The 25,699-nt window shown below is 32.0% G+C and overlaps 2 protein-coding genes across 2 annotated transcripts; one reads left to right on the forward strand and one right to left on the reverse strand.

Moving 5' to 3' along the window:
* Window positions 1-2,370: 2,370 nt before the first annotated feature.
* LOC131855538 (uncharacterized) lies at window positions 2,371-4,010 on the reverse strand (the record flags this gene model as incomplete). The annotated part of the gene is made up of 1 exon (XM_059206815.1): window positions 2,371-4,010. A coding segment is annotated over exon 1 (1,596 nt), but the record flags the coding sequence as incomplete, so codon positions are not given.
* Window positions 4,011-19,357: 15,347 nt separating this feature from the next.
* Window positions 19,358-24,297, forward strand: LOC131855656 (uncharacterized). The gene is made up of 4 exons (XM_059206957.1): window positions 19,358-19,765; window positions 21,279-21,402; window positions 23,408-23,588; window positions 24,100-24,297. The coding sequence occupies exons 1-4, from the start codon at window positions 19,427-19,429 to the stop codon at window positions 24,209-24,211; spliced, it is 756 nt and encodes a 251-aa protein (XP_059062940.1). The 5' UTR covers window positions 19,358-19,426; the 3' UTR covers window positions 24,212-24,297.
* Window positions 24,298-25,699: the final 1,402 nt, after the last annotated feature.

Below are 25,699 nucleotides of genomic sequence, written 5' to 3' on the forward strand. Positions count from 1 at the left end.
TGGTAGAGAGTGAAGTGACATAATATATAATTTTGTTTTTATAGTTTTGATTATAGACTACAAGAAAACTTTAAATATATTAATATCAAAAGAGTTTCTCAACAAGTCTGATAGGTTATACAGAGCTATTTTAGCCGCCGACAGTAATAACAGGACTAGTTACACAGCGTCATCTAGTTCCTAGCTGAGCAGAGCTTGTATGATGAGTACTAAAGTACTGATACAAATACTTAAATACATTTTAGTTTTAAAGTCTAATTTCAAAATTAGAAATTTTTGAGACAAGTATTGTAAGTTGTGCGTTAACCTATACTTTCACTTCATATAAAAATTTCACAGATTACTCCGTTTTTAAGCTGCTTCAGTTATTGTAGGGATATATGTGTTTCTTTTATAAATAAAATATTGCCCAATTTATTTGCCGATAATATTTTTTAAATTAGTATTTTTTATATTTATACTTAAGAAAAATCAAATGTTTCCTCTAGTTCAGAAATAACGTAATATATAAATTAAATGATAAGATAAAATAATATATTCTGTTAAAAAAATATGAAAACAATTCTTTTAGCTAGTTGAGTGTTGAATTTTAACATCTGTTACAACCTTCAACAAACTTCATTCTGTATTCAGAACAGTCCTTAACTTTAGCCATCAGCAAACTACTTTAAACGATCTAGTATTAAAAGTGTAAAAACTTTGAAACTATAAAACATTAACTATGAACATGAATATAGAGTACATATACAGCTATAATATAATGCTATGTTATTTATTTTACGACTTTTGTTTTTATGCACTTTTTTTAATTTGACGCGTTCATTATTTGTACGTAAAATTAAGAAAATAACAGGATCTTACCACGCATTATTTATTAATATTTCAGTAGTATTACAACCTAAAATTTCTTTTATACGTTAAAGGTATCAAAAAGGAAAGAAATCTCTTTATGGAACAGTTCGCACTTAGTACTTAAGTAAAAGTAATGTGACGTATGTACCTTAATATATATAGAGGCTGGATAGCCTAAATTTTTCATTTTTTAATTAGCAATCAAGCAAAAATTATTAGTGAACGTAATCCGATATAGTTATTTTGTTTGCCAAGCACTTTTGATAACAATGTATCAGATTAACAAATAAAATACTTTATTAGTATTCTATATGTATAAAATATAGAAGTTTTCAACGGTACGATTCGAATTATGATAAATCCATTGTGTCAAATGTTTGTGATTCGTGTCTTTACTGCATTAAATAATTTTATACAAAATGGTCGTTGTTTTTTTTCTTTGTACTATTGTACTAAAGATGAAGTCGAACGTAGGTAAACATAGATGGCAATGTACCATGTCAGGTTGACTTCCACGCGGTTCCTCCTAGAAAGTATCGTGATAAATTCCTAGTGAATTTGTGAAAGAAGTCGTGCTAACTGACATGACCTCACATTCATCTACTCGTCCTCTACAGGCCATGCTTTGCCAGCGGCTGCCGTTAGCGCAAGCGAATGCACGATTCCATTATGACCCATTATAAAAACATAAATACACAATTGAAATTAGAATGAAAATAGTCACGTAACCAAATGTGAATCACCGAGTTTGAGAGCTCGCTCGTAATACATGCCCGAGGCATATTCAACATCTTCTGTTGATTTTATCATCTTATTTTACCGCTAGTACATGGCCTGACAGACAGTATTGTGAAAATTATTGAATGGAATAGATAACAATTAAATATTGAAATATATTCGCTCGCTACCTACAACCGTCAACGAACTAATAGATCAACCGATCAATGTATCAACTTAAATACAAAAAAATATTATGCAAAATATTATGCAATGTTTCAATATATATTTATATATAGAGATGTTTTAATCTAAATAGGCACCTTTTTGGGTATTTTTTGTTTCTTGTACTGCTCGAGTCGCTGAGAAGTAACACTTACATTTTAAAATTTGTCAATGTATAGAACTGTATTTAAAAGAGAATAGTTTAGCAATCTTATTGTACAATACATTTACAGAATTTAAAAATAATTATATTACAGTAACCATTTAGTAAATAAGTTAAATAAAGTTTATGTTATTATTTGTGAAATTAAGAATAGAATCTTATTTGAACAGGTTTGATAATTAAAACATGATTTATGTAATGATTTAATAAATTAATATTAATAATACTTACAAAACTATTAAATAAATTAGTAATCCTTTTTAAAAGGAATAATGACAAATAAATACAACAATTACTCGGTATTTGTAACCATTTGGAAATCATACCATAATGGTATCATCCGTTTAAAAATTTGGCAATCACAGTTCGGTATTAAATATTATTTCATAAATAACTTCAACCTATTTTATATATTTATAAAAAATATTGTCTATATTTTGCTCTGATGATCCACTGAGATCTCGTCTTCGACGCCTACGACCCAGCATCATGGGGACTACCATAGCCATGGTGGCAGGCACCATGCCCGCACCAACTGCTGCCAGTATAGTAGATCTATCAGGCGCTACGTTTGAAGGCACCTTCTTCCTAATAATTCTTCTGACAGGCCTGGACTCCGATATATCTAAATCGTTCTTTTTGTCCATATCACGTTTAGATTCTTCTACCGTTTGAAAACTTTTCTCAACTTCTAACAAGCCTCCATGTGAAGTCGTCATATTTTTTTTATCATTATCTATAGGCAAAACAGTTAATGCTACAGCTTGATGCGATGTAACCGATCCAAATTCAGAACTACCATCCATTGGTGCACTCGATGGATTTAAAGATCTCTGCCGTTTTTTATTTCTATATCCTTTAGTCGTAGATAACAATACCCATTGTCCATCACCGTATGGCGGTCTAGAATCACTCGACCCATAATCACTGTTTAAATCTGGCGTTCCAGCGTAAACTACTTGCGTTGGTCGTCTCATAGGACGCTTGTGCATCGAAGCTGGATGAAGAGCTTCGTATTCATATGGGAAATGTGATGGACGATGATCAGTTACCACAGAATCAGATATTCCATAAAGTACAGTTTCATCATTTGGACGATGTTCTTCAGAATCACAGCTTGGTTTATATGGACGCCTACCTTCATCTGGAGACCAGGATGATGTAAAAGATGTTTGTTCTGGTTTATTCCATGATGGCCTTTTAGGTATATTATCATCAACCGCATCATAAGTAAGAGGCAGTTGTAGTTTATTATTGATATAACCAGGACGGCTTAAGCTTGGTCTTTTATGTGGATAACTATAGCCATTATCAGAATCTTGATACGGGTTATATCCGTCATCATCCGGGAATCTGTTATCATTATCATTCCAATGATTAGGTTTTTGTTTCTTGACATTTGGTTTCCACTTTGATATTTTACTAGTAGACCATGCAACAGGCTCAAGTGTCACCCATCCCTCTTTATCATCGTAGGGGTGTTTGTGTTGTTTTACTTTTAATCTATTCCAGGTAGTGTACACTTTTCCATTTCCATCCTCATCGCTATCTTCAGTTTCCATACTTTGATAGCGATCTGCTTTTATTTTATCCTTTTTAAGTTTTGCTGCCAGAGCAGAAATTGCTTGTAAACGATCATTTGAATAATCCTGATATTTTTTCATTTTCTCCTCGTCGATTATATCAATATCGTAACTATCAGTAGGGCCATCATTAATGTATCCTTCTTGGCAGGATGGTCCGTAACACCTTGGAGTGTTCCCATTGATGTCGTGAACAATGTGCGTCATCAAATTCTTCAACTCCATATCATCTTTACTTCCATCCACAGTAATTTCCTTCCATTTAGGAATATCACTATCATGAGCTTTTTCGATAATTGTAATCGGTTCTTTTCCAGGCACATCCAGCTGGTAACTCTTCACTTTCTCATCGTATTTCCCATTTTGGTCATTAGAACTAGCCGAAGCGAAGGTAAACACGCAAAAGGTTAGTAGCCACACTGTCATTTTCACTGAGATAATTTCACTTTCGTTCGCTAACGTTGCGGAGCGCGTGGAGGCGCGCGCGGACTGGTCGCTCGCGGTCGTTGCAGTCCGTTGTTATAGTTTTGATTGTGGATGCACAATACACCCTCCCTGCGCCTGCGCTTAATGCAGCAGTCATTCCAGCACGGTTACGATGAATGAGCGAGATAATTATGTGGCGACAGTCGTTTACCGGTGACTATCTTAATTGACTATCGCGGCTCTCACAGGGCCGTGACCCGCAGGTGAAACGTTTTTCATTTTATACACTATTTTCTCCGTAGATAATAGGAGAAAAGCAAAATGTAATTACCACGTAGATATTCCTGCGCTACCTATTCTGTTTCCTCGAGCAAGTAAGTACGTAGTAATAAGTTTAAATTGTTTTTAAAGTAATCCATTTAAGTTTGTGGAAGTATAAAGTTAGACTAACTGTGTTGGTACGTTTTGTAGAGTAAGGAAACTTTGACCGATATTTGTAGCCACATTAGTACTATGTAGAATAATATTGTTTACATGGATCCGGAAATCTATAACGGAATATAAATAATAAAAATTGACAGAGGTTTGAACTTACAAAAGTCAGTGGTGGATGGTAGGATGATCATGAAGTGGGTCATTTAGACCATTATTTCGAATTCATCAGGAATTCATCATAATTGTTTTCAGGAGATCCGTGTGAAACAACAGGGATCACCATTTCCATTATTACGAATTCCATTAATCCCTCTTATTAATAGTAATAAACCACTAAGTGTCTTCGCTCTCCTTTTTAAATTTTGGTAGTACCACATGGAGGAACTATTTTGGTTACTGAAGTTTTGATACTTTCAGAGGTTTATATATCATAGTAAATGATGTAGATGTCTTCTGTTCTGCTCTGAGTGAATTCACAAATATATCACTGGTATAAAATAAAGTCGCTGTCACTATCTGTCCGTTCCTATCTATGCTTAAATATTTAAAACTACGCAAAGGATTTTGAAGCGGTTATTTTAATAGAGTGATTCAAGAGGAAGGTTTACATATGCAATAGATGTACACCCGTGTAAAGCCGGGGCAAGTAGCTAGATAGTTATAAAATACGGTTAATAAATACAATACTGATATCCTTGGACTATTCACACAGTGCCATCTAGGCTTAAGCTAAACATAGCTTATGATGTGAGTACTAGCCAACTGACATAAATATATATTTTTTGCAAATACATATATAATATACATAGAAAACACCCAGACCGATACAAACAACTCATGAATACAATAGATTGCTAGGTGCAAGGAATCGAACCACGACCGTCGGAGGCAAAGCGGTATACTTAACCGCTGGACAACCTAATTATACTGTTGTATTAGGTTAGGATACGTAAAAATAGTTGTAAGAATGGATATAAATAAATAAATTTTATACAAAACATTGTAGTGATCTGATATAAATGTCGATTACTATGTCAAGTGAAATACGTGTTTGTGGCGAATGGATATAAACAAATAACTCGTTCTCTATATTAGCTCTCTCCGCCATTGTACTAAAAATCTGATAAAATAAATGTCGCCATGTACTACGGTTCCCCCTGGAAACCATCATGCTATAGTGAATTTGCCACGGATAACAAAACATCTTATCGTGTTTCAGTGTGCCAGCGCAACTGTTAGCGCAGGTGGGTACATTCCATTATCATCCATTATCTCTATAATTGAACCAGGGCCTGATTGCCCTGATTGAAAAACTTAAAGAATGGTTTTAAAGTAGTATTATGAAGCCTGAAAGTTAAAATGTCTCATATTCGAAACTTTTTTGTAAAATATTTGCCATGATGAGGACTGGACATCAACAGAAAATTATAAATACGTTGCAGTAAATCGAAGAGGCCTTTACTCATTGACAGGTTCTTTATATTAATATAAATAATAGTGCATGAATTAAGTAATAAGGGAATAAAGCGCTATGTAACTAGCTGAGCCCGCGACTTCGTCCACATGGAGTAGTATTAGAAGTGAAATAGAACCTCTATTTCACTTCTAACATCCCTCTGACTCGGTTTTTGGAATTTTGTTTTTATACGTACAGAAATTCGACCTCTACAGTTTTATTACATGTATAGATAGATAACTTAATATTTTTACCGATTTTCATGGGACTAAATCTCCTACAAACTTATATGAGGGTACAAATATTCTCGTATAAACGCCAAAAATCTCGTATTTGTACGAGTATAGACTGGTATGGTTGGCATCCCTGCAATCCGCGTTCAGTACGCCTTATGAACCTATCGCGGTTCAGATCAAAAACGCTCTAATTGTACCGCTATGACTAGAAATCGTTTATTCTTATTATTTTTAAAATTTTCCAATGTACTTACATACTACAATAAAAGTGATAACCCATCTAATCCAGTATTTAGAACTGAAATGATACTAATTTGCATAGGCTATTTACTTTTATTTGCACAAATTCATTATCAACCCTTCTAGATTATTTTTGAGATAAAAAATAACCTACATCCATCCTCGTGATACAATCTATATTTCACGTAAAACTTTATTAATATCCGTTTAGTCTTGTCGTGAACAGGTAACAAACATACATACTTCCAAATATATAATATTAAACATACAATATTGTGTACTCTACAAGAAAACCGACTTCAATCATAAGTATGACAATAATAACGCAGGATAATACACAGCGCCATCTAGCTCCAAGCTAAGTAGAGCATGTGTTACGGGCACTAGACAACTGCCAACAACATACTCCGTTATTTTTAAATATATATAGAAAAGACAAGACCGATACAAGTAGTCAAATTCATGAATATAAAGTACTAAACCGAACCCGCGATCATTGGAAGTAAAGCGGCGAGTTAAACAGCTAGACCACCAAGACCATCAAAATATAAAATTGATACAGATGTACTCTTTAAATTAAATAAATAACCAAGTATATTGGTTCACAGTTGAATCGTTACTTGCACAGTCGACATAAAAATCTTTATCTTTATAAACCGTTAACAAACTTTTACTCAAAGATAGGAGATAGTAGTGCAAAAATTTGTAGCATATACTTGAAACTTTTAATGCAGTAATTTCAAAAATGAATAATCACCCATAAAATCTTAGTTCAACAAACATTAAAAACAACATAATGACGATAATTTATAGAATTGAGATCAAACTGACCGCTCTATTATACATATTATTGCGGTATTAGAAGGTGAATGTACTAAAAATTACTTTTAATGAAAATACATAAAATAATATTACATATGTAAATTATAAGTCAATAAATATATATAGTAAATAATAATAATAAAAATACTTGAATAATTATAAAATAACTAATAGAGATAAATATATATTTCTAATTTACTAACACCATAATTTTGTCATGTCAATTAAGCCAGAAATAGAAAGGCTTTTATAATTTTTAAATTTTTTTTTAATTATGTAAATTATAATCAATCAAATCAATTAATATTTGAGAGATAACTAGTAAATATTTTAATCAAAAATTAATTAAAATAATATAAATAACTAATTTGACGCCCCCGATGGTCAGGCAGTTTAGCACCATCCTTCTTCTCACAAAACAAACATTCATCATTTGTATCAGTCTGGGTATTTTCTATAGTATGTGTATTATGTATGTATTTACAAAAAAGTATCTATGTATTTACATCACTTACCAAACCACCAAACCAACCATCACCAAACACAAGCTCTGCTTACCTTGGGACTAGATGGCGCTGTATTAATTGTCCAGAGTTATTTATTAATTATTCTAAAGGTTACCAACGTCTCACAGATTAATTTGATTTTGTTATCGCTGTTTAATAAATATATTGTTTCTTTAAATACTGGTATGTTTTTTTATATTCTTCTCCATTTAGCTTTAATCACTGTGTAAGTAATCACTACGTTATAAAGGTATATACCTGCGCACTTTCCTGGAAGCTCCTAATGAAATTGTACGAAAACTATCTCTAATAAAAATAACTGATAAATAGACTTACTTCCTGGCATAATAGTTGGTTTTAAAATTTTAAGGCAAAATTTTGGCTCCAATTCTATACATTATAAAACCGACTTTAATTCTAACAAGTTAAAGTCGATTTCAAAATTTGAAGATACAAATGTAGCCGCAAATTACATACATTTGTTTTAATGTATGTAATTTGCGGCTACATTTGTATCTTCAAATTAATATAAAATATAAAAAAAAATGAATTTATACCTGTACATGATTGTGGCTTAATATAATTTATTATTATTATTATTATTATAATGTAGAGAGAAGATGTTGCAGATTAAGACAACCATCTGCAACTCTATTAAAGCATTGACACTGTCTTGGCTGATGGAGAAGTTAAATTGTCGTAATAATAATGAGACCACTGCAAACATAACAATTTCTTATTGTAACGCCCTCTGTCGTAATTCAACGGTGGTCACGGTAATGCCCTGCCTCTCCCATTCTTATTTAACGCTGCTTTGGCTCCTTTATGCTTTCTACAGCTCCATAATGATTGTTGACAAATTTCTAAATACTATTTTCACTTACCTTCTCTTCCGTAAATGGATTGCCATAAAAATTATAGGTGATGCGGTTGGTGAGGTCGTTGAACTTCAAGTTCACAAGAATATTCTGTACCACAACAAAAAGAACGTCAACAAATAATAACAAAATTACTATGGTATTAGATCGAAACTAAAACTTATCCATGACAAAAATTGCCATTGAATTCCTTTCAGAGTAGTAGGTAGTCATACTTAACATGCACAATAAATATCTCCTCATTTTTTTGCATTCGATTAAAAATCTATTAATATTGTTTTTATGTAATTGGCTAATTAATCAAAATCTTCTATTTGTTTTATACAGTTTTTTTAAACACCGATAACAAACGAAGAGTAAATCAGAGAGATGAGGCTAGCCCCTGCTACGTTGGATTCAAATATAGCGAGCGAAATGTGAAGTGTTGCGTTCACCACAACATCCACAGTTATCTGACTACCCCATCTAGGATAACGATCTTAAAGATTATTTATTTATTAAGTTTGTTCATTATTAAGGCAAAATGTAATATATATCTATTACTTTACGTTGTAACTATCTATATTAAATTTACAACGACCTAGGATGAGAAGCAGAAGCTTATGCAATTATACATACCAGCTGCCATATGGTCGGACGACATCAACAAGAGGACAGGACCGACCTAGACCAAATACGCCGCAAACCGAAGAATGTAGAAAACTATGCAAGAGGCATACATACAAAAGTGCAAACAATGCTGAATGATATGCTAGAAAACAAGAGAAGATGAAGAAGATATTTAATTTAAGTAAAGGTCTATTTTAAGATGACATTATAATAGTTAAATATATTAAGTAGGTGCTTTGAGACTTGGCTCACGTAACTGACCCTATTTACATGGAAAACTTTGGCCAAGGAACTTTAGGATGTGATTAATGTCATTAATTATTACTTCACCTGACTCCACCCGGGTGTAATTAAGCGAGGGCTAATTTATAAACAGATTGATGTACTTCATCGCTTAAAATTAATAATATCGTAAATATGAACTTCTCAACGCTCAGACTCATGTAAATGTCTTGATTTTATAACGGATAAAAGAAAAACTCTTCTTTTTTGAAGTTCAATCTCGAGGACTAAAATATTATAACACAAGTTCTAACATATATTGCCCAATTGCTGTGCCAGCGGTTTCACTCGCATGAAATTAATAACCAATATGTTATTCTAATGTATAAACTATAATACTATAATAATGCAAGAGTAACAAACATCCAAACAAGACAAACTTTTAAACTAAATATGACAAATAAATCTGACAGAGAGGCAATTCAAACTTTATATTAAACAAATGTTATGTAAAATAGCCTATTATAGGATAGATGAATTTATAGATGATAGCAAAATATTTCAAGTATAAGTTTATTTGCGGACAACGTTATAATTTATTTTTCATATAAGATTTTGATATATGATAGCGTATTTCATTTCATTTATTTCATTTCATTTCATATGGTGGCGTGGTGGGCCGGGTTGGGCTCCCTAAAATATGGTTAGCGCATTTATCTTTTATCCGTCATATTGAACTGCTGCTTGTAGAGACTGGTCATGCTCTTATTACTACGACTGATTTAATCTTATTATGTTTTTATATCTTATTGTGTTTCTAAATAAATTAGTGCTGGTTGGTAGTTTGTATTCACACGTTTCGACTTGTAAAATGTGAACTTACATGGATTGTTTAAAAGAGCAACACACAAGTTTCTTGCTTATTCTTCTTGTGATGAGAACTTTCTGAATAAGCGGTAGATTTAAAAAAATGTTGACTATTCAAAAGTGCTTAAATTAAGTTTACTTGAATAAATGATTTCTATTCTTTATTCTATGCTATTCTTTTAAACTAAACTATTAATAAGATTTTAAAAATGTTTGTACTGTAATCAGATTTAGGATTTGGTAAGCGTTAGGTACCTCATAAATCTTAATTTATCATGTTAGTCAATATTTATCTACTAATAGAATAGAGACCATAGTCTAGACCAGATCTGATCGTTAATGTAGTACAAAAGAACTACTCTTGAACTCGAGTGGAGTTCAATAACAGAGAGCTTCTGTGGGTTGAACTTTTCAGTTATTCATTCTTAATAACTTACATTTTCTTGAATTTCATTATCATTACATCAATTACAATTTAATAATTTAAATATAATAAATTTTTAAATTACAAGTAAGTGTAATTAAATAAAAGAAGGGAAATATCAATGTTTCATTGAAATACTTCCTCTTCTTCGTCATTACACTTATTTCATCAATTGAACTATGCTTGTGAATAATGTAATCTAATAAGCAGTAAAATACAAAAATAGCTCGGTGGTCTTGTGATTTCTCATACCGCTTTACTTCCGATATTCCGTTGGTTGGTTCATCTCACGGTGCAAACATCTTCATGAGTAACATTGTTTGTATTGATCTGGGTGTTACCTATGTTTATATTTACAAAAATATTTAAATAATTATATCAATTGTCTAGTACCTAGAAATTAAGCTCTGCTTAGTTTGAGTCTAGTCTCAAACTAAGCAGAGCTTAATTTCTGGGTGACGCTGTGTGAATTATCCAGCTTTATTATTAATATTATTATTATAGGCAGATTACTAGAATAAAGATAATTTCTATTTCTAGGTATGGAGATATATTATATTTTAAAAGCTTAAATAAATCATTCTCTGAGTTCATAAATTATGAATCGTTCTCATTCGAAAGAAGTCATGCAGAATCTGCCAGATCTGACACAATGCAATCTACATGTCTGCTTCCAACAATAAATCCTATTTATTATTCTGAAGTGCATTAGTGCAAATAACAACAAAAAATCCGAAATGAAAGTTAGGCTTCGTGGTTATGAGAGAAATCTTAGAGCTTACATGATGAATGCATTAGGAAAGCCAAATAAAAAGGTATAAGTATGAATGATTACAATTACGGAATAACAGATTATGGTATGGACATGGAGATATTAAAATGTTCAGGTAGAAAATGTGAATGCTTACTTTATTGTCTACACCGCAGAATAGAGATGTAACTTACTGCTCTGTCCTGTGATCTATATTAAAGAGAAAATAGGTACTACACTTTTTACGTCATGAGTAATTTTTTTAGGCGTCAAAATAATCCAAATATAAAAAAAAATCTTTATTACTACATTCGTTATAAGGTAACGCAACGTAAGACTTCTTCTTCTAAGCATAAGATATATATTAATACTTAGCCGATTAAACAAAATCAATCGTAGAAAATTACAATTTAGTTCTAATTCATTTCATTGAACAACTTTCATTTAAAAAACGAGTCATACGTAAAATCTTCAGGTCCACCTTTACAAATTATATTTAATAAAAATATCCCGTAAAGCCGGGGCTATTCGCCAGTATAATGTATAATGTAGTTATACAAGTCTTCTAATTATACTAGGTTCTGAAATGATTATTTTTACAATTTGTTCATTATAAGTACAGTTAAAAGAAATTTTTCTGCGGGGTATCGAACTATGATTTTTTTTTTAATTAAATTAATTGACTTACAACTATATTACGTACTCATAATATTCCATAGATATAATAATATATATGATTTATTAATAACTTCATAAAAATATTCTAATCATAACAAATAGAAGATTTTGTTACTATTTTAATTCAGTTCCTACTGCTTCCACACACAATAACATTCGTATAAATATTCGTCTCTGTCATAAGTCATTACAAATCACCGGATCTTGTAATACATTTGTATATTTTGTTTCCTCTATAATAACATTCTTTTTCTCACTGTGGCCATCTAATACCATTTCGCCGCACGCCGTAACATAACGTAACATGGCAAATTAATTTAATTTTATACGATAGAAAGTGAACCGAACGACTGTTGTGGTTGTTAGTTGTTACGCACGATTGTATGGACCATTATTCTTCGTTGTACCCTCTTTACTGACGTAACATTACAATTTGTTTCCTAAAAGCTTGTACTCATTTTACAATGGATGGGTGACACGCATCGATAGGCGCGAAAAAAAACTATATAAAAAGACAACTGCGTCTGCTGATTACGTAGACTTTAAATTATTATCATTTATTTAACACAAGCTCTGCTTAAGAAAAATCCAGGGATCTCGCCATGTTTCTTTTTATATGATCGGCAGTGTTTCAACTGCCTTGATCACGGGCACAGATAACATAATATTACATAATCCCGGGAAAACTGATAACGTCGTAAGATCCCGTGACTTTTCCTAATTATACGTATTAATTATAACCACATCAAATTCAAAACAAGCTCACCTTAGCTTGAGTCCAGATGCCGCTGTATAAATTGGCGTGTGTGTTTTTTTTATATTATTGGGTTGGCAAACAAGCTGACGGCCCACCTGATGGTAAGTGGTAACAGTATGACGCACATCACGATATCACGTAACATATGCGTATTGTGGTAACGTGATATATGTATTCTACGGATATCTATTACCTTGTTGATATAAATTGCGTATCTGTGCGAATTCATATATGAATTTCACAGTTTCAAAGTAACTTCACAGAATTATTAGCTCATAAGCTTTCAATTGTATATTCATAAACTTAACAATTCAAGTTGTCTTTTTTGTATTTAGCGCGAGGTTATTATTGAGAATAGTAACAGCATTGTTAAGATCGTCACAATTGTTCATATTTTAGCTAAGCTGTTTAAAACACTGGACGGACAAATTTCTGTAGATACATGAATATTTAGTGTCAGATTATAATCCTAAACAAAGACAATAATGTGTTGATATGAACTGAAAAAACTAATCCCGTAATCAAACTTTGGGAAACTCCTTATTTAGTATGGAAAGAATTTAAAAACGTTGATTGAGTCATTTATCTAAGCTTAATATTTAAATAGGGTAAGGGATAATTAGTAATTGGGAATAGTAACCCCAAGTTAAGTACACTTAACTTTTCAAGGATACATCCTTGAATGCATAATCGACGCTGGTAACATCTTTAGTTCCTAAGCTTAAAATTATCACAAAGATAGCTATACTAACATATATTGAAATAACCGTTTTTTACTACATGCATATGAATGTAAATACTACATACACCAAAATAACATTTTGTACAATTTTTGTCTGTCTATATGTCTGTTTCTTCCGGTTAATTTCTGAAATGGTTGGACCGATTTTGACAGGACTTTTTTGATAGATAGCTGATGTAATAAGGAGTAACTTACAAATAAATTTAAATTCCATTGAATTCTTAATCGACGCAATTATGCTGTAGAGACCATCCTAATTCATAAATGGCAATGTCTATATGTAAAGGATGCAAAAATTCATGAACCAGAAAAAATCACACGACATCCCTTCATTTAGATTATTACCCACAAAACTACAACAAACCACAGCCCTATCTGTTACGTAGCGTGTCGTTACACTTACCGAATACAATTGCATCACGACAGTAAAGTTCGAAAGTGTAATTGGTCCATTTGACTGTTATAAGAGCAAGAAACAAAGCACTTTCGTCTGCCGAGTGCCGAAACTGTAAACTAAAAGAAATTTTAAAACATCGAAGTCTATGGAGTAGAATTTTGCATAAAACTTTTGTAAAGCTCCTTTTTCTGACGACAAATCGTAATTAATCATATTAAGTCTTATGATTAATTTCGACTAAGTTTTACAGTCAATGATAGTCTGGTTGAAACTAAATAAAATTCTCCAAAATATAAAGTAGAAAATTTATAATAACTTTCATAACCTCAATTAATTTAATCAGGTTAATTTTATGTGAAAAGTAAACTTTTGAATACTTTTTCTTATAAATGCTTGTTTATTTTTATGAGTATACTGCTGAGCTTTGGGATTGGTATATGAAAAGTAGATATTACTTTTCATATACTTCTTCTCTTCTCTTCTTTCTAAATGGTGAGAAGTAGTTTCGTCGTTATGAGTGATCAGATGAACATAACGTACACACTGATCAAAGGTATGAACATTTTGCTTCCCAAATTCATTAAAATAAGAATAATTAACTTAATGTCTCTTAGGTTATTTATTCTTATTTTAATGAATTTGATGAATTGTTATTCTTATTTTAATGAAAAGTGATTATTTGAAGTTATATTCTACCAATAGAAATGGTTAAATTGAAACTTTTTACACCATAAATAAGCTTAAAAAGATGTATAAATTTTATACAATAATAATGGCAATATAATTCGAGTGGTGATAAAAAAAATGTTATTTATAATAGATAATATAGTTAATGTCTTTTAATTAAATAATAGCGCTACCTATACAGTATATACCAATAAAACAATTCTTCATTTCTTATTATTACTATATTATACTATATATTTTTACAGATATTTCATCTCCAATCATTTTCCTGCGTGTCGGTCAAGGCTGGCTACCCGGTTTCACTTTCTGAGATCAAAACATTTTCACCGACGCTACTCTGGCGCTCTCACGGCCATTCGCAGCACGGAGAAATGCTGTGCCCGCGCATGATGTTTTAATGCAAACAATACACCGCCATGCAGGGCTACCAATACAATAACCAGTCAAAGTTTATATCTTTTTTATATAGAAACAGAAAATCTCCTAATATCAGTTAATAGGTGAATGTACGCCATGCAATAGGGCTGCCGATACTAGTGAAAGATTTTTTCTTTTTTATAATGAAAACAAAAAAATCTCCTAATTTCAATTAACAGATGAATTCATGAGGTCTTGAAGTAAGGCATGACTATATATATTAATGCCTTAATAAGTTCGGCTTATACACAATTTTATTTGATCAAAAGCAAATACTAACTAACACATTCAGATAAATGTGATTACCGAAAAAAATCATAAGAACTGAAATAAATAAACTGTAATGATTATAAACTAATAAATTCATTTGAAAATATACAACACCCCCTATTACACTGTATTTTTCACGATTTTTTTTTATTATACGTCAAGCAATTTATATCTAAATAAATTATAGTTTACTTTTTTAATTATTGATTTTTTTTTTAAATAAGTGGCACAGATAGATTTATTATTATATTGTCTAAAAGACTGTAAATACATTGCATACCTTACAGAGGTATCTAATGTAATCGATATACTTACTTAAAGAAGTAAGTCAAAATGTATGTCACTGTATAGAATTAAAAAAAATTCAAACTAATAATTAGTTTCATTTGTATAAAAAAAAAGGTTTTAGTTAAAATTTTACAACTCTAAACAATTTTGTTGTAGATGCCAACGAATGCGCCATCTAGTTTATTAAACTTAAACGAACAGAACAGAGTAGAAACATCGCCATCTCTGATAAAAGTAGAGTAACTGTATTAAGTAGAAACAACTGCCATCTATGTCTTAAACTTCTTTCGTTGAACAATACAAATATAAGGCACATTACATTAGATGGCGTATGCGGAACTGTATTTGTAAATAGAAACGACTCTAATATGTAACATGAAACTTCTTGTAATTGTCTATGATCAATAACAGTAATTTCTTTTTTTTATGTGAATAGAAATTATATTACTATTCTTCATATAAAATAAATCATATAAAATTACTTTTGTTCGTAAAAAAAAAAAGAAATTTTTTACTGTTATTGATATATACATCAATTAATTAGTTTATGTAGAAACTCCACATGAAATCTCAGTATTGATGTGGGAGTGTCTTTTTAATAATAGGGAATAATAATTTATTGATGATGATGATAATGAACCCCATTGCTTTATAAGTGGTGAATTCACCATGATGAGATAATCAACCTGACTTCATGCTCATTTCATCACTTTCCACTGATGGTCCACCAGCTTATACCGTTAGTACAGACGGGAAACCATACCATTAAAATTCATTTAAAATATATATTTTCCTAATACTTTCTAATATAAAATTCTAAAAACATGTATAATCATTTCTTCAGCTTCGAAAAACGACCAAAAGGTAGCACCTTGTAATGAAAGATTATTTAAGCAATAAAATGGCCTTTTGTAACTTCTGTAAATTATGATATTATATAAACTAGCAGGGTCCTACTGGATTTGGTTGGGCAGGGAGAGAACGTTGGGCACGAGCCCTGAAGGTGAGCGTGGACGAACATCGGTAAGGGTCTCTTAAATCTATACCCTTATTAATGCCCCCGTAACTGCTTGGAGTTTCCCTCTCTGCTACACGATGAACGACTTCGACACGATATCCGACTCTATTTCTGTTGCAATAAAGAATAAAGAAATAGTGATATTATCGCTTATCATCAGATATGCCATCAGCTACTTAGCCATTACAATAGTATAAAAAATACTTACGTTTACTCTTTGTATCAGAGAAAGCTTTGGCAATGCCAATCAATTTTCTGGGTGGTTAGATGTCCACTTACTTTCAACTGCGATATATCAATTGAATTGTGAACAACAATGCAATAATAAAAGTGCATAATGACTTGATGAACTTTCATTTTTTTTTATAGATGATAATGAAATGGTGCACCCGCCTGCGCTAACGGTTTACGCTGGCGGGACACCAGTGGAGGATGATAAGATGAGCATGAGGTCAGGTCAGTTAGCCCATCGTGACAAATTCACCAGGAATTTATCACGATGGTTTCCAGGGGGGACCGCGTGGAGGGCAACCTGACATGGTACATTGCTAGCAATAAGATCATCAGTCCACATTACTAACAATCCCCTTTCCTGAACTTTCATATTGTAACCACATGTAATTCAGTATCTTCACCCCTGAACCACAACAAGGTAGTTAGAAAGATATCAGATATGGCTTACAATTTTGGGGAAGTGAATCAAAGTCAAATATTAACATCATCGAAAGGGTCCAAAATATTATACTGAGTGACAGTATCACCCGATATGGTGTCCCTTGGCTCATCACCAATGACAAAACTCATATTTGATTTGGCATACTTACAGTAAAAGAGGAGATACTCAACTGCAAAAAAAAACCAAACAAATGGGCTGGCTGCTCAACTATTGTATCTACATATATACTAACTAAAACAACAACACTACCCTAAGTGACTTAAAAGAATCGATATTATGTATATTTCGCAGTAACCTTATAAGCATCCTGCCACTGGGGTGGACAGTCCGTTATTAGTTCACAAACTCAAAAGATCTGGTTTTAATTCCAGGACTGATTGCAGATAGAAGAATAGACAAAAATATGTGTGTAGTTTCATAATGTTTCAATACGATTATACTGTTAAAAATCTGTTTTTACTTGTAAGGCGCCATCGTAACGATTACACCATATGAATGGTGATGAGTCATGGTCTTTAAATATGCCATTCATTCTTATCACAGCAGGATTTATATAAGAATATGTAAATATAAATAAGTTAACAAATAATGAATTTGAATGGGTATATTTTGAAGAGGATAAACAGAAAAATCCCGTATCCTTTGATATGTATAAATAGAAAAGAATCAAAATGTTGCTATTAATTGAGATAAACCGAAAAATATAGTCAGCATAAGAGTAACTTAATAATAATGATCATTAATATAATTTAAATATCTATCTTGGCAACAACCCTCAAATTGTTTAAGGTACTCCAACTCTAAAAGCTGATGGATGATGCGCCATCTGCTGGTAAGCTCTAACAGTCGCCTATATACCGAACAGCACTGCGGACATTACGTCATCATGTAATGCCTGTGATACCAAGTATTTTTTTCGAACATTCGAAGGCGACGAGCGCAGATTGCACTTCAAACCGACGCCGAAGGACTTTGGAGCGACTAAAAGTCAACTCTTGCCTGACGGATACCCACGCGTTGCCTTACATCTTGCTTCATAATCTTTAATTTCAGTGTTTATATTTGTTTTTTATTGAGTCACGATTTTATTATATAAAGCGTAAGTGTATTGCACAAATAGCTCAATTAACTTGGGCAGCGCCGTAAGTTATATATAGTAGATATAAAATAATAAAAAATCGCTCCAAATTAAGGTAACGAAGTAGGAAACTGTGTCAGTTGTATAGTAGTGACATCTCCGATTATGTCACAGTATTATCCAAAGTGTTTGTCCCAAATGTGTGTATTACGGAACAGAATCGAGATGTTCTGGTAAACAATGTTCCGCTACGTTTGCCGTTGTCACCACCATGCAATTGTGACCGTCGCCGTTTTCGTTTTCATGAAAAAAAAATTATGGTTAAATAAAATATGTATTTGATTTAACCATAATAAAATCATTACAAATAAAAATAAATCTAAAAGTACACCAACATAATGTTTAGGGTTACCCAGACAATAATTAATGCTTTTTTAATTTATGCGGTAAACTGCCAAAGACTTGGATTTTTTATACATAAGTAAGTTCCTTTTGACAACAAAGATTTTTTGGGAAACTTTCTAAGGGATAGAGAATGAAGCAAGATATGAAAGTTTGTATTAAATTTACGTATAAATTATTGCTTCGAAATTTATTAAATTCGAAAGTAAAATTTTATGAACCACTTATTTATTTCAGGGTACTTTAAATATATATTCTAAAATGTCTATTATTGAGACATGAAATTTGATTAAAGATCAAAATAATCTTCAAATATCTGTTCACTAAAACTGATACTTAATATTACGATTGTTATTAAGACAAGTAAAACATACTATCGATTTAATATTTAAAATAGTCTAGTAAATCTACTTTAACTACATTGTTATTTGAGATATGAACGTCACTAAAAGCAACAACAATAGCGCCATTAGTGATGTCACAGTGCGTGCAATAAACAAAAGAAGCCGGGAAGAGATAAAAATGCGGACGAGCATTGACTGCAAGACCATATCGCAACGACACTACCTGCTTCCTCACATTCGTGGCCAGGACACCGCACAGAATGGTCGGAATCTACGTGCTCCTATCATGTCTTCTGGTGGTCTCAACGGAACATACCGGCGCGTACTCCTCCCCGCAGTACGCGAAGAAGATGTATCCAAAACAACCTTACGACACCAACGCGCTACTACCAAACGAAACTCCACCGGTTGCATTCAAAAGTGACCAGGATTTGGCGAGATATGAGAACGGGAATGGTACATACGCGAGGTCGTCGTTCATGGAGTCAGCGGGTAACTTCTTGAGCGGCGCTGGTGGTCAAATGATGGCTGGTCTGGCGAAGGATTTTATCGCGAGGTCCACAGGAAGCAGTCAGGTTGGTTTTGACTGCGTGTCGCAGGTTCGTATCGCACATTATTGTAAAGCTGCACGCTATTGCATGTGATCGCCATTTCTACGAAGGAATGTTAAAGATAAGGGTCGGGATTGAGTCATTGTGTTTTGAAAATCTGACGCATTGTTTAAATATGTTTTAATTTAACTTGTATTGAAGTGGGAATTTTGTTATTCTTATGGTGAGAGTGAGAGTTAATAAGTGCATTGTATCTAATGGTATTTATAATATTACTACTATTACTTTCATTCATAGACGGCCTCGGTGGTCTAGCGGTTTAGGACACCCCTTTATTTCTGATGATCGCAGGTTTGAATACTCGCACGTTGCAAAAAAAATATCTAAGTATTTATTTCAGTTGTCTAGTAGCCATAACACAAGCTCAGATTACCGTGGCCCTAGATAGCACAGTGGTAATTGTTCAGGGTTATTTATTTATTATTATTCATACTAATAATATAAATTCAAATATATGTCTGTCTATTACTTTTTCCCATCTATACGCACAATTAGGAAAAATCACGGAATTTTACCATGTTTTATTTATTTTTATTGAGTTCTCGATATTTCGGCAGTGTTTCAACCGCCATGATCACGGGTAAACTGTGATAAGATCCCATATTTTTTCCTAATTTAAAATAGTATATTTTCGCATGTAAATGGTTAATGTTTGATATGAAGATACATTGTATCGCAACATCGTAGATACGTACCATCTTTTATCTCGAAAAGCATCATGTGCTGTGCATGTATATAACAGGTAACCATTACAACTTGCTTATGTTGTTTTTTTTTATTTGTAGTTTTATATTTTTTGTTAATGTATTGAGTTAATTGAATTTTTTATTAAGATATTGAGTTAGTTGAGGCAATTGAAATACCCGTACAAATCCGGAGTGAATCGCTAGTAAAATATAAAGTATCTATTTCCAACAAAGAAATGTTAATAAATTGTATTTTTTATAATATATTTATATTTATACTACGATTAATGATATGTTATTAAGTCAGGTAATATCCGATATAGAAAAACACATGTAATAATAGTAATATCTCGGACTAATTCACGCAGCTCCATCTAGTCCCAGATGGCGCTGTGAGAGCTAAGCAGAGCTTGTGTTATGGGTACTAGACAACTGATATATTTTTTTTGTAAATACCAACATAATATACATATAAAACACCTAGATCGATACAAACAATCATAATTATACAAGGAATCGAACCCGTGACCATGGTGTGCCAAACCACTAAACCACCGAGGTCGCCATAATTGTTATGTTGTGATATATTGTTAAATCGCATAATATCCACTAAACAAACACAAATAACATCACGCTAAGACTGATAGGAGCGGAGCTGCAACCAAAAAATGGTAGTATTGTTCACTAGTATTATATATGTCTAACACAAGCATTTCTATACTAGTCATCCGAACAGTATGTTATTGAAACCGATTTTTTTTAAAGAAATAATCATTTTTTCCTTTTTTTTATTTTCATATAACAATATGTTACAGGTGTTAAGTTTAAACTTAACCAACTTAGTGATCCTGATAGTGCTTAAAGCTCTTATTCTGGCGGCTGGTTTCTTCGGTGCAGGTGCGTGGAAGGGTGGTCACCACTATGGAAGGAGTCTCGATGGTAAGTTATAAATTGCAATATATGTATATCTTATATATTATAATATTCTCGTGTCACAATGTTAGTTACCATACGGTCCTCCGACGGCTTGACCGATTTTTACAAAATTTTATATGCAATTCAGTAGGTCCGAGATTCGGCTAGTATCTATTTTTCATACCCTTAATAGTATGTAACTAGTGATAAGTGTTGTCCACCACTAGTTTATTTAATGGACAATTTTTTTTTGCAGTGTGGCATTAAAAATGCATACAACCCTAAATTTTCAACCTTCTACCATCAATCCCTTTTTTTAATAGTTTCGATTTTAATTATTTGAAATAATATCTGTCTATCTGTCTTTTTACGAACGGATTAATATTTTTTTATGAATATTGAATATATATTATAGATATTCTATATCTGAACCTCGTAATACATACAACGAGGTTCAGATATAGACTGCGTATTATCTCAAAATATATAGAAGAAGTCCCGGCTAATAACTGTGTGTTATATGTTATTTTTTTAAATATTATTAATCCTTACTTAATAGTATATTACAATAATAGATGAAATGAAATGAAAACTAGATGCTAGACTAGCTGTTTCTATCCAGTTTTCAAAAAATGTTTTCTTTTTTTAAACACACTAAGCCAGTGCTCAGAGCCGTAATAATTTTAATGCTACATTTGAAACTGTACAGTCAATGCATTATTAACTCCACCATCTCACCTGTTACATTTATCATGCCGACTGTACGTATCCAAGTTTCAAATAGAATCAACTGGCCATTTGGCGGGTGGCTTCATAAAAGATAATCCCCGCAGAATGGGATTACGAACGGACAGGACAAACCCATCGGCGTATATTGGATTAATGGATGGTCAGTCGGCACGTGGACGAATCGCCACCTTTATGTAATATTAGAGGTAAAGGGTGCAGAACATAAGTTTAGCAGATGGCATATCTACACTATCTATAGGGCCAGTAGTCGAAATTCAACCATAATTATTTTACATTCAGTAAGACTATAGACGCACGTCAAGAATCTGCAGATTCTACCAAATTGAAGAGGAAACGCACACCTCCTATGTGGTTGTGACCCACTCATGCATAAACGAAATATCTCCTCTGGAAAGTTTACACTCTTTCCCGAGGAGATAAAAACCATCGCTCCTAAGAATATCGAAAAAATTTTCAAAAATATTGACAATTTCTTTTGTGGACGTTAAGTTTTTATCATTATCCTTCAATTCTTTTCCCTGACGGGTCTAGGTAGCGAACTTTGAAAAAGGGCGAGCATAATAGATCTATGTAGGTCACAGTGCTACAGGTGCTACAAACATCTGACAATAGCCTAAATAACCCAATAAAAAAAAAAGACTATAGACAAATAATATTAATCTATTCTCAACTTAACCACAGACTTTAACAACAAACAAAGGAGTATATGCGTGTGTGTGTCAAATAAATAGTAGTGTGTGAAATATATTTTTTATTGATTTAACGTATTTTTATGCATAATTTAAAACAAATATTTGCATTCTGCACTCCTTCTCTATAAAGTGTGTAATGTGCATATTCCTCCACGCAACAGTCCGCGCATGTGGATAAAGTTGCAGGCATTAGTTGGTATATATATACATATATACTAACTGTAATCGCGAATTCGTCCGCATGAAAATTTACTTTATTTTCTAAAATAAGAGTACCCTAAGTTACTCCTTAGTACATCAGCTACCAAAATAAGTAATAATAAAGGAATGTTATAATAATTTAAATTGCCACCATCAAAATCGGTCCAGCCATTTCAGAGATTAGCCGGAACAAACAGACAGACAAAAATTGTAAAAAATGTTATTTTAATATATATATCAAAATAATATAGATATATTGTACAGGTACAATTTGTGATTTGTAAGTTCGGAGTAATCTCCGTTACTACTACTAGGAACAGTAATGCTATTCACGTGCGAAGCCGGGGCGGACAACTAGTTTTATAAAAACATAATACTTTTTACAGATAACATAAACGCTACATACATTACTGAAGATGAAATCCTACTGTACCTGAGCTACTTAACAGGCCAACAAAACAAGGACTACAGCTGTCTGTACAAACTGTCTTGTGAGAAACCCGACCAAGCGGCCATGTACTCATCTGGTGCTGAGTTGTTACTGCAAGGAGTGAAGATGATACAAGGGTATGTACACTAAAACTCTAAACCTAAAATCGTGACAAACTTTGTACAATACATAGAAAGAAAAAAAAGAAAATAAAGTTTATTTGGTACATAACAGTAATAAAAAAAAATTAAAATACATTATATAGGTTTATATTAATTTACCATACCATACCATAGTACCAAATAGGTTTGCGCTAAGCATATGTCGTGACGGGGTACCACGACGCTGGTATACATTCATAGATATAATAAATATAATAATAATACACATACATACATAGATCTAGGCGGATAACACAGACATACTACCATATATAAATAATATATAATACATTATGTATGTATAATCGTTAATTTCTGTCATCGCCACAAAATCCCTCCAAAATTGGAACACATTCCCATGGGGTAGAGGTAAAGTTTTTCAGATATTAACCGCGTTTAAACAAACTAACATAGTCTTCAGCTATATATAACCTTAAAATAATAAAGGATAACAATAAAATTTACCTTAACATATTTCATGTTACAGTAACAGCATCGAATTAGGACAATATGAAGACATCTCGAAAGGTATCAAAGAGGCGACAGAATGGGGCGAGAGGGGCATGTCATGCAGCACGCGTTATCATTGTGGCGAATAACGACACTGCCAGTCACCCAAAAATTAAAAAAAATTGAAGTTGATCATATCGACGCTTCAATAATATTTCAAATTCATTGTGAAGTTTCAAACAGGAAGCAAAAGTATTATAGAAACTATAATAAATATTACCAAAGGAACTATTAAAATATTTTATACTGGAAGATAAAAACTGTATATGTATTTTTTATACCGTTTTTTGGTTATAGCAACCTATTTATATTGTAGACATAAAAAAGTATTTAAGTAAATGTTTCCGTCCAGAAAAATAAAATTTTAATATTATATAAAGAATTAATAAAATGTATATGTATGTAGATTTTACAGCACATAATATAATACCAGAGGAATATAAGGATTTTTTGATAAATTGTGTCCTTCTATTGGCGCGTTGAATATAGCAAAAACGAAGAAGAGACAAGAGTACAGCTCTAACTTGTCCATAGATATGCGAATTAAGTGATCTTTTTTACTACTCTTTCATCAGTAAATTAACTTATTTAATTTGTAACGGTCAAATATAATTGTAACTAATTATTTCAATAACCATAACTTCCACTAAGCAACTAATTACATTACGATTTTCATAAAAATCATATTTATAAATATAAAATTCGTTTACAAAAATTTAGTCGTGTTTAACAGACTGACTAGGAATCTACTTATTGGTAATGTATAAATGAAGCTATTCAAAGCACCGTGGGAATAAACATTAATGTAAATAAATATACTAACGACAGAAATAATTTATTATTTACCGCGACCCGTCACAGTTTCGCACGAATGCGTTACAAATCTTTGACTTCCTCGGCTTGTTCTATATTGTAACACGCATTTATTATACATATAAACCTTCCTCTTGAATCACTATCTGTTGCTGAAGATTACTTTAAAATCAGATGCGTAATTTAAAAGATGTAAGCGAACAGACAGCGACGACTTTGTTTGACACCATGTAAAGAAGAAACGTTGTATGTAAACCAGTTTTTATACAGAACTACTTCCCGCCACTTCCACTTACATATATATATTCCTAATTATAATTTAAATAATTTATTATGAAAAAATATTTACTCAGCCACTAATATTATTAAAATTTTAAATGCTTCTAAAGTGACCTAAAGCTTATCCATTTGTAGTAAAGTAGATACTGTCGTATGTGGAGAATAAATAAGAAATAATTAACTCCTAGTTATAATAATTATTTATTTATCTAAATATCAGTCATACTTATATTAGTCCATATTTGAATGAGTATTTTAGCCTCCACAATCTTACATTTGAGGATTCTTACTTTTAGAATTGTTACATCAATAAATACATTACAATAAATAATTTCATGAGTTTTAAGACAGAATTTCCATTTAGGCCTTTCCGAAAATTAAGATTAACTTATTCTAGATATTTAAATGTAATTTCTATCTATTGAAAAATGATGGTCGCTGATTGAAATGAATGCAAGTAACGTAATTTTAATTAATTTATAAAA

This window comes from Achroia grisella, unplaced genomic scaffold (assembly GCF_030625045.1).
Source record: "Achroia grisella isolate CSIRO2021 unplaced genomic scaffold, CSIRO_AGI_Agris_v1 utg1062, whole genome shotgun sequence".
In the NCBI taxonomy this organism is placed as follows: domain Eukaryota; kingdom Metazoa; phylum Arthropoda; class Insecta; order Lepidoptera; family Pyralidae; genus Achroia; species Achroia grisella.